The 11,068-nt window shown below is 41.4% G+C and overlaps 1 protein-coding gene across 1 annotated transcript in view; it reads right to left on the bottom strand.

Moving 5' to 3' along the window:
• Positions 1–452: 452 nt before the first annotated feature.
• Positions 453–11,068, bottom strand: part of FAM171A1 (family with sequence similarity 171 member A1) — a 142,819-nt gene continuing 132,203 nt past the window's right edge. The window contains exons 7-9 of the mRNA XM_035896816.1: positions 5,376–5,492; positions 2,788–2,902; positions 453–2,154 (exon numbers count right to left, since the gene is read on the bottom strand). Of these exons, the coding sequence (XP_035752709.1) occupies positions 453–2,154; positions 2,788–2,902; positions 5,376–5,492 (1,934 nt within the window). The remainder of the gene's footprint in view (positions 2,155–2,787; positions 2,903–5,375; positions 5,493–11,068) is intronic.

The following is an 11,068-nucleotide window of genomic DNA, read 5'->3' as shown; positions in this document are numbered from 1 at the left end:
TCATTGAGATAATGCACGATTTTGGACACCATGTGTCAAACTCTTGTTTTTAAGATACTTTCAGTAGCATTATCAACATAAAATTGGCCTACAAAACAAAAGCTTTACCAGCTCCCATTGATAAGGAGATTGAGGTCATAAACCAACCAAAACAATTTGTCAATATTTTCAACATCCTGGATGACCAATATCAAGTATATGGAATAACAATCACACTCTTTGTTCAGCTATCTCACTGGAGGCAGCCGTTAAATCAGAGGAATGATTTTAATTCTTTTCTAACATTTACACAGTAATGCATTAAGTTCTTTCAAATGTTTCTCACCACAGTTTGTTTTTCTCTTTTCTCTCCACAACAAAAAAAAAGAAAAAAAAAAAACCAATCAAGCACTTCCACAGAAAGAATATTTGGCAATTTTATACTCCACTGAATGGTGGATTTTCACAATAGCTCACTTTAGATTGAAAGTCATTAGTGGTCTTTCCTCTCGTTTCTGCCAAGGGCTCTTCTTATCTTCACCTTGGTCATCTTCCTCATCCTCCTCATCCTCCTCATCATCTTGAACTGATGGTCTGTGTTCAGGACTAGTTAATGGCTCTGGTTTGGTATCCACAGTTCTTGTCTCCTCCTGCAGGCTGGGCAGCTGCACGCCACTTCTCTTACTCGTGCCTTCTAGTAGGCATCGTAGAGCATTGTCCTCAGGGCTACAAACTGCTGTTCCACACTCGCTGCCACTTTGGTCCATATCATCCAAGTACACAAGTTGTGTGTAAGCTGTGCTATCTGAAACCTTCCGCTCTCTCTGCTGGTGCTCTTGCACTGGTGGGTGACTCTGAGGCGCAGACAGATGATCTCCTCTTCCCTTTCGGGCAGATTTTGGTTCATTCATGTCAACACCGGAGTCCAAACTGGCATCGTTACTCCCATTCCTACCAGCTCTTTGGAGATCGATGTATGAATGTCTAACGTGAGCATTTGAACGTCCATCTAGAGAAACAAACCATGCTCGAGGATGAGGCAATGGCTTTCCGCCTCCTAATTCCATCAAAGCCTTTTCCGTAAGAAGCTGCACTTCGCTATTCATTTGAGCCAGGGATGCATCATTAAGTGAGGCAGGAATGGAAATGGATTCAGACATGGAAGCATTTTGTTGACTCCATTCGGCTGCACCTGCGTCTTGCAAATGTTGCTGAGATATTGCCTGGGATGCTAACTGTTGGGGTTGCAGCTGCTGGGGGGGGTGTGGAAAAAGCCGTGCGTGAGGGTTAGGAAGCTCAGCCTGAAGTCTTTCTATATCAATCTGCTGGTCAGCTGGGACAACCAGTGGCTGGCTAACAAAAGGGTGTTCTCCTGGCAATTTCATGTAATGGCCTGGAATGACCAACGCAGGCAAAACTTTTCTGTAAACACTGTCATTGACTTGGTCAACAGAATTGCAGCAGATTAACTGACCTGGTCGAGGGAAAGATGTAGGTCTTTCAAGGTGATCAACTGAACGAGACATCATACAATCAGTAGGTCTGCAGTCCAGCAGCTCTTTTTCAGGGGCTGAAGGTGTGGGGTATATTTGTTCCTGAATATTGTATTTACTTCCAGTAGCAATATGGTTCATAGATACTTGAATTTCTCTCTCTTGCTTTTCAAATAAAGGCTGAGACAGCATAGCATTGTAACTTCTCCTATACTCATCTTTGATAGGGGACTCATAGCCTTCAGCCACTTCTGTAGATTTTCTTGGCTTTAAAGGAAAACTATCTGCTGATTTGTGGTAGTCTTTTCTTAGAGACCCGCTGGGAGTCAGGTCATCTAAGGAAATTCTGCTCTTGTCTTTCTCCTTGTCAGACAGCAGCTCTTCTCGGGAGCTGAACTCCTGGGAAGTACTGAATGAGTGTTTGAGCATAGGTGTATGCATATCTGCTTCTCCACTAGGCGATACCATCTCCATGTGGACGGCACTGATTAATTCCTTTGCACCTGAGTTTTCAGTGTGTCCATTGCTAGCAACAGACAGCCCGCCAGGAAATTCTGACTCGCGACGTGAAAATATTAAATTTATATGGGACATAGAGGTTGCTTGATCCTTCTTAGAAGTGTCCAGTGCTGTGGAAAGTTGCAGTTTCTTGTGATGCTGACGTGGTCTTAAACATTTTCTTCTATAAAAGCCGGTAACAAAAGAAGTTATACATTTGTGACTGTTGTACACAGAAACAAGAACAGCAAGTGTGTGTCTTAATGGGAGATCTTAAAGCAGTGATTAATATTATGGGAATTGAGCTTCTATTACATAACCTAACAATTAAAAGCTTATCCCAGCAGCAAAGACAAAATTAAGGAATAGCTAATGTCAACTGGAAAATATCTCAAGCACCAATTACAAATTGGAGCAAATGTCTGGAGGAGGCAAATAAAAAATCACTCATTAATATACACTTGCTGATAGAAGTTTAACATTCATATTAATATAAGGCTAATAAAAAGATCACTTGCAAGTGCAGAACAGATACAATGACAGAGATCTTGGACCTGTGCCTATGTTCGAGAGGAGGTTTTAGAACATCTTACAAGGAAAACACAGGTACAGGTGTATGTGATTCATTCAACTACCATCTTACCAAAAGCAGCAACTGTATATGCTGCATGTAACCAGGAACACAGGAAATTTGATCTGTTTCTTTCTTCTTCAAGTGCTTCCCAAAGAATGTTTCAACATGAAATCTTTTAATTTCATGAGCACAAAAAAGCTTACATTCCAACATGAACTAAGTAACCAGGATGGTGAATCTTACCTGCAATAATACAAAAGCAGACACAGCAAGACTAGAAGTATGAGAGCCATCCCTCCTAAAATTGCCAAAAGAAACATTGTGTGATAGCTGGTAATGTCGTGTGTTACAACGGGACCTGGAAGGCCAGAAAAGAGAATTTAGACCTGTAACAACCTGTAAACAGGAAGAGGAACAACACTTCAAACAAAGAGAGGGACATCTTCCCGTTATCAGGGTGCTAAGTGAGCAAGACTGCCCCTCACAGCCCTGGTGCCTACTGAGCAGACCATGTCTGGTGAAGGGAGCAAGTTGTGGAAAAAGCATGTGCTGGTTTTCATGACTACAAGTCCAAATAGATCATTCTGTGGGAAAGCAGTTAGTTTCAACAGGAGCATGCATCAGTGAAGGCTGCCTTCCAAGTCCTGATGCCGACACGGTGCACCAAAGCTCTCACCACTGGAGAAAAGCCTTTGCAGCATCTTCCAGTACTGTAATGGATGTAGCAGCACTGTGGCCAACAACTTCTCTTTAACATTTCTGGTGCTTTGCACTAAATGGTACATACAGTGCAGTACAGGATTCATTGGAAGATGTGTTGGTGCTCTTAGGTCTAGATCAAGCCAAGCCAAGCACATCTTCAGTAGCTCTAAAAACCAGGCCACTAGCGAAACAGTGTTGTAACTCCAGGTTTCAATAAGGCTTAGTACATCTTCTAACATACAAGGGAATGCACACATGTGGACAGCATCTATTCACAGTTATGCACGTGCAACCCTGTTGGTTTGGAAAATCCTTATCGTGACTTTGAAATAAAGGCCCAAATTTTCATTTGCAGACAAGGAGGTACAGCACCAGCTGACAGAGTAACATGCATGTACTGTGAAGGACAGCAAACTTGGCCAACATTAAGGTTCTAGATCATGAGGATTGTAAAGCCTCATCTGTGGATCTTGAGTGGCCTGTAGAGCCACTGCTAGGAATACAAAGCTCATTTTTGTCCATTTTTTTGAGATAAGAAATCAAACAGATTCAATGAGGAGACAAAATAGCAAAAAGACATTAACCTGATTAAAAATAACATCAGGTATATTGCATTTGAAAAATCTGAATATTTATACATTCTGTCCCACCACTACCTTTACATAATTGATTGATACTGTTGCTTCGAGACATTAAGCAAAAAGAAGAAGAGATAAATCACTTGAATTTTTCATAAAAGTGTTGTTCCCATTGCAACAAAATTTTAGGAACCCAGATCTAGCCCTCAGAAAGAAGGAAAAATAAATTACAAGTAGAATTCTGCCACACAAGTTAAACTGCAAGGATAAATAAGCTTCTCCTGTTAGAGTTACAGGCCTTCTAACCTTAGAGTTACAGGCACAATTTTATGACTGGTGTGCCTTCCTCCCAGTCTGGGACAGAGCTGTACTGGGAAATGTTTGGCTCAGAGCCATTGCTTTTTCTTAAAGTACCATTGTTTTCTAAAATTCCATTAAATTCGATAGTTTATTCAGATCTGCACCTGCCTCTAAACTCTGTTGAGCGATGAATCTACTGAATACTCCAGCAGTTTCATTTAATATAACCTCAAATAAAAAGCTCGCATAAGGTGTAACACAGCAAAAACCTCCAAATACTCTGCACATCATGAAACAACTTCATGGCATAAACAAGCAGACTTTAAAAACAGCCCTCATGTCAGAGTTTGTTTTGTTGGTTAGATATAGTTTATTTAGCTTGCCCAGCCAGGGCAAGAATGTTTTCATTCCTACTGTATTTGGTTTTCATCCAGAAAACCTAATAAAGAAAACCTGTAAGAGGAGGAGTTTTTCGTTTGATTGATTGGCTCGTTTCTACACAGAGGTATCTCTGATTACTGGTGGCTGAAGAGCTAATACCAAGAAATCTGAGGCAGCCATAGACAAAACCAAGGAGGAGCAAGCTGTAACATTCATAATCTCCACAGGCACAGAAGCACACAAAAAGCCTAGTTCAAATTTTCTACAGTTATGCCAGGAGGCTTGCAGATGGCAACCAGTCAGCTCATCTACTGATACACTTCCTACAACTTCTACGCTAAGTTTTTTGCAGTGCAAATCAGTCACCAAGATGATGCAAAGCGTAAGTCGGGGCAAAATGGGCATCTTCAGCACCAAAGAAAAAAAAGAGTTACAGTCAATCAATCCATTAGTAAACATCTAACCCAGGATGATGTTGGTCTTAGCTGAATCTGTTGCTTTGGGAGTTTCCGTACAGAAACTTCCCATCACGTATTTTTCTACCTGCTGGAACACCAATACATTGATGTTGTAACTCCCCTCATTTTCTAGCAATGGCTCTGCCAGGCAGTGGTGACATAAATGCATCAAAGCGGGAACACTTAAAAAAGTTTCCCATTGAAATGACTCAGAGATTTTGAGCACAAAGGTTGCCCCCCACAATCCCCAAAAGATTTTAACCCTTTACTTTCAGAATTCTGTTTTCTAATAATCCATTATTGATCAAGCTGTGGCATCTCAGATGAAGTCATTCTGAAAAATACAAACATTATATATGAATAAATAATTACTCAATGCTGTGACTATCAGTAAAACTCAATTCCATCTTACCTGGGATAGTAGGTGACATAGCTGCAACCCAGTAGCCCAGCTGAGGTGCAATGTAAGTCCAAGTCAACTGATTTCCTTCTTGTTGTACGAGGCCCAAGCTACTCTTCAGCCATGTCCCTGTAAACGTAAAGGTTGTAGGAAGGTGTTACAGATATACTCACACCTTCCCCCGCAAACAAGTGGAAAAGCAAGCAGGAACAAAACCTATCAATGTGTTGTAAGGACTGTGCGCGTTGCTGTGGAGGGGGAGATCGCACCTTTTTGCCACTGGCATTCGAGAGCTCCCACAAGCAGTCATCCCCATGGCCTTTCAGCAGCTTTGTACACAAAACCATTTAAGATTAAATAAAACTATTACATCTTCAAAAAGGGTTAAAAGAAAATAATTACTGTCACATTAGATTCCGCTTTTTTGAAGAGGGATATTCCTGAAGCTGATTGTATGTTGACAGCCCACTTAAAAACTCTACTTGAAGAGACATCACATCTCCCAGAACACACGTGAGTTCTGCACACCACCCTTCTATCAGCTCTGGCTGTCAACTTCTAGAAGACTGAAGAAAATACTTCCCCAAAATGTTGGTTTTCCCATACAGAAAACAAGCTTATGAATGTTACTGCCAATAAATGTAGAATTAAGCTGCACCATCACTTTGATTCAGCGAAGTTAGTCATTCAGAATGTGTATACATCCTGGAATACTGTTTGGTAATGGATGATGAGTCTTTTAAAACATGTTTCTCAAAGGAAATGTAATAGATTTTTTAGAATTATCAAATGATCACTTCAAAATAAATAAGATTGACAATTTTAAAGCAATGTGTTTAAATACACATAACTCTTTAAGTTGTCCAGATTGACAATCTGCACTAGTTGAGAGCTGTTCTACTTTCAGAAAGTAAATTTTGTTGCAAGAGTTGGGCCATCAAAAACGTTTACAGCTGAATCAGCTGTATGCCTTTTTATAATTCATTAAGACTGCTGATTCCGCAGCTGTAAGAGAAAAAAAATTCACCTTAGTTTCTGATACATTACATGTCCAGCATGGCTTGTAGACTGCTCCCATATGTATTCCCTTTGACAGAAACACAGAATTGCTGGCCTGGGCACTGTGAGCAGCTGCTGGGAAGCCACCCCTGGCACCAAGCAGCGGTTCCTGAAGCTGCAGTCCTGGCTGGGCATCTCCGGTGGGTGCCGTAACAGAGGGCATTAACTCCCCAAGGAGGTTCTTCACCCACTTCGATGGCCACTGCCGGTAGAGCTGCTCTGCGTACAGAGAAGGGATAAACCCCTCTGCACTTCCGTAGCGCAGCTCTGTATTTCTGTGCAAAGAGGGGGCAGAATGCTGCATTTACCTTACTCAGCTTCAAATGCTCACTTCAAAGGCAAGCTGCATCTTGTACTTGTGATTCCCTTTCCTTTAAATAGTCTCCTGCATGCAATTCCTGAAACGGTGCTTTTCACCAGACGTGACTCAGGACTAGGGATGAGCATTTGTAGATGACAGTCGTCTGAACGCTTAGCAGTGAGTGCACAACACACAGAAGAGATGCTGTTGTTGTTGTTTTTTTTAATACCACTGAGATCCCGATTATTTCCTCTGTGTTCCTTAGATTATCCATCTGTGCAAACCCTGCACATATGAGAACGGCTTTTCTGAGTATTTATTTCCTTGACTACTGACCTTTCCTATGTAAGCACACCCTTCAAGTCCACCATCTTTGGCTAATAATAAACCCATCTGAATATAGTGAAACATGAAAAATACATGTACATTTGAGAGGATTTCTAGATCTAGGTGACTATTATCGCCAGAGAGTGACTCTGTATTTGCAACCAAACTGAATTTGTGGGCAACGGGGAAAAGGAATTACTGGCGTAATTTTCAGTTTTCCAAGAATCATTTCCAGTCTGTATAGGGTAGCAATAATCTGTTATTTCATAAAGTAAGTCACACAAGGCAAGTAATTTTGATTCACAGTACCAAAAGGACCAAAATCTGTGTACACAGATTTGCACATATGGCATCCCTAACTGTTGTATCAGAACACCTTAATGTTGCCATTAGTTTACCTCTTTTAGGGAACAGTATCAGGAAGAATAGAATTGAATTGCCCATAGTTATGTGTGAAGCTTCTGGAAAAACCAGGAAAAGCAGATTCATTTGTTCCACTAAGATGGCCACTATGCCGTCAGGTTTTCTACCCATGCACTTTTGGGGAAGATGTCATAGCCCCGAACCACAAGGTGAAACATAACCCACAGGGTCAAAACCTGCTTCTATCCTGTGCCTAAAATGCCATTTGGTAAGAAAACTCCTGTAAGCTTAAACTTTGTCATTTTTTTTCTGCAAGGTTCAGACAATGAGAACGTGCACCAACTATTCAAAGATGCGACTATGTGAAACAAAACTTTAAGACTAAAAGAGATACAGAAGTGCTGCTTAAAAAAAAAAGAATGGAAGAACCCAGGTGATGAATTCAATGTTCTTCCTATACTTTCTTTCCATCTCTAAGCCCTTTAAATTCACACACAAGCAGAACACATATGTATATAATTTAGTGAAACTCATTATCTTCGTAGTGTATATTTATAGCTACCTCCTTGAGCAGAAGCTATTATTGATTCCCTCACTAGGGGGAACTTGTGTCCAGCTTGCCTTATTCACATTACACTGCGTTCTAATGAACAGAATCCTAATGCCTCTTTAAAAGCCTTTTGCTCAGTCCTATGCTGCTTGCATAATGCAGCGATCAAGAGGCTAACGGAGGCTGCGCTCTTATCGCTGCGAGCAGAGCTCAGCTGCCATCCTGCCAAACAAGCAGCAGCTCAGATTGCTCATATTTTAGCAACGAAAGGAATCCCTGTATTTGCAATGGACGCAAACAATAGAGTCTACTGCGTGAGGTCAGTCAGGTTTCATGCTTGTCTTCTGCTCGTGCAGGCCACCCGTTTTTGCTAACCATTGGATATACTTGAGGCGATGTATTGGTCTGTATAACACTAGGGAAAAATGTAATTCCCTCGCTCTGTTATGGACAGTTAAGAATGTCAAGAGTGTAACAGAGATATCTGATATTGGTCATCATTAAACAAGAGGGGTGAAGCTGTTGTTGAGCATACCCTATGCATCAGTATGTGATGACAGCTAGAAAAGAATTACTTTTTTAAAATGGCAGCGCCCCAAGTTCTTTCATCAGAACAACACAAAGTGCGGGTTCCTGGGAACCACAGATACACAATCTCATCAGCTGCCTGGACTTTCTTGGTCCAACACTTCAGTGATAAACTTGCCTCCATCCCTCACAACAGCAGCAGCAAAACAGGTTTGAGTGGAAACAGTTGAAACATGAAGTCCTGTATTGTTTCTTGTGTGATCAAATAGCCGAAAGCCAATGTTAGCATTACTGGAGGGAACCAATGTGCCTTCAGCACTCTGCAAATGCATCGGGGCATTTCCAGGTCTCTCATATTTCATCCTTTATAGGTTCTAATATCCTGATCGCTTTTTTTTTTACACGCAATGCCTTGCTGTAATGACTAATGTTGGACCTTCTACCAAGCAAAACCCATCAATCACATTGCAATACCAAGCAATCACATTGTATTTACTGGCTACGCTCCTAGCGTTTCAGGCTGCTTTGAGTAAGTAAGCCACAAGTTCATTGCTGTGCAGCCTTGAGAATGAATTCCCTATCCCACCCCAGATTCTTCCATGCAGCGGGAAACAAGATGTTTTCCTGTTCTAAAAATGCAGCTAATTACCCTCTTCTGAGTCCTCGCATACTTGCTCTTGTAAGCAAGGGATGAGACTGAGGGGCAGAGAGTAAAGAACTTCTTCCATTTTTCTGTCCTTTTTTATCCACTAGCCTGCAAATGGAATAAGAGCAAGCAGAATTCTTTTTTTTTTTTTCTGTGCAGGCAGGATTACAACTGCAAGAGAACTAAGCAGAAGGATTTAGGAGGGAAGAGAGGTCTTGCCTCCCTGCACGGCTACCTGTTTTGATAATTTAATTCATTATTTTCCAAATATCCTATAACATCTACTTCCTCCCCCAGCCCAAGTCAGAACAATCAATTAACTTTGCTGCTCATTAAGTTTTATACATGATGTGCAATAATTGTTAAGTAACAAGCAATACAGGATTATAAATAAGAAGCAGTACAAGTAACTGGATGTAATGGAACTGGTAATTTTTGTTGAAGACTGGCTGTGCAGTTCCAAAGAAAACATGTCAATGCATCTTTGGAGCAGAAACAGCAAGTTCAGTGTAGTTTGTAAGCACTACATGATTTGGGCCAATTTGCCATTAATTCTTGAAGAGTGTCTGGTGCTTCACGGAAAACTTCTATATATAGAGGCATTCTTGCTTATAGATTCTCTTCCTCTTTTTCCTCTATTACTGCTCAGTGGAGCCAACAAGCTGATCCAGGACTCAAGTCAGGGGAGCTGTCTCCTGGCTCAAACTAATGGCAGGAGGAGAACCAAGAAGTTTCTTAACTCTTTCCTCACCAAAATTACATTTAGTGTTATTGACCTTTTGGAATAAATGGTGTCATTTAACAAATTTCTTCTTAAAAAGCTTATAAAACAGCTACCCAGCACTCCTTCGTATATGTAACTTAAAAGCAAGGTAAGAGAATGACCATCATTAACACTACAAAGAGTATAAAAATGAGAGTACTTTAAAAGAAATATAAATCAAAAACCAGTCAGATGAAGAAAGCTGAGCTCCATCTGGCTGCAAAAATACCCAAATATCAGAGACAAGTTGAAGATTTTAGCAGAGCAGGAGAAATAAATTCTGCTAGAGAGAAGCATCTTAATACTTTGCAGTAACTTCAATTCTGATTAACATGCTTATTTATCTCAGGCAGCTTTTAGGATTTGCCAACGGGGGCAAGAGGAGGTTGTCACGAGTAAATTTAACAGCAAGAGGTCTGCACATTAAATTGCCGTTTCAACATGCGTTCTGTGCTAAAGATGCCTTTTTGTAATTTAATTTAGTTTACTTCTAAATCAGATTGAAGAATGGCGCTTTCAGCAAGGAGAGTGTCCGGATGGGCAGCTATTGCCGAAAAGCCACTGCAGAACAGCTATTCTAGACTATTTCCCCACACAATCAGGTCACTGCACGTATGGCCAGTCTGCCCAGACAAGAGATGTCCTATTGTCCTCAAAGACACTGAACTATTCAATGTGACAGCTTGCCAGATCGATGCAGCACGAATGGATCTGCTTTTGTAGCCTAGATGCATGATGCTGCTGATTAAGACATTACTTCTGTATGTTAAAGCTAGAACTTATTATTTTAAATTCATCTGTAGTGAAATCCAGGCAATCATAGGCGCCTCTGGCTTCCATGTGTGTGACCGTGCATGCCGACAACCCCGCGCGGCTCGAGCAAATGCCAAACTTTCTACTGGCCTACGTGAGGCAGGACCGCGCTCCGTGCAGGCAGGACTGCCACGCCAGCCCATCTGCTCTAGAGAGACCCATCTGACTGCTATTAAAGTCAAGAAGGAAGGAGACAAATTCCCCTCTTAGCCAGGCGCGCTGGCTGTGAGGGGAGTTGGCAGGCTGGCACCCCAGCACAGAACTCAGCTCTCTGGGAGGGTGTACAATACTGCTTACTTCAGGTTTAACTTTCCAAGCTGACCATTTTGGAGCCTCCCAAACCATTACTACTGCA

This window comes from Egretta garzetta, unplaced genomic scaffold (genome assembly GCF_000687185.1).
Source record: "Egretta garzetta isolate BGI_Z169 unplaced genomic scaffold, ASM68718v1 scaffold30, whole genome shotgun sequence".
Classification (NCBI taxonomy): domain Eukaryota; kingdom Metazoa; phylum Chordata; class Aves; order Pelecaniformes; family Ardeidae; genus Egretta; species Egretta garzetta.
This window is presented reverse-complemented; position numbering and strand designations above follow the sequence as displayed.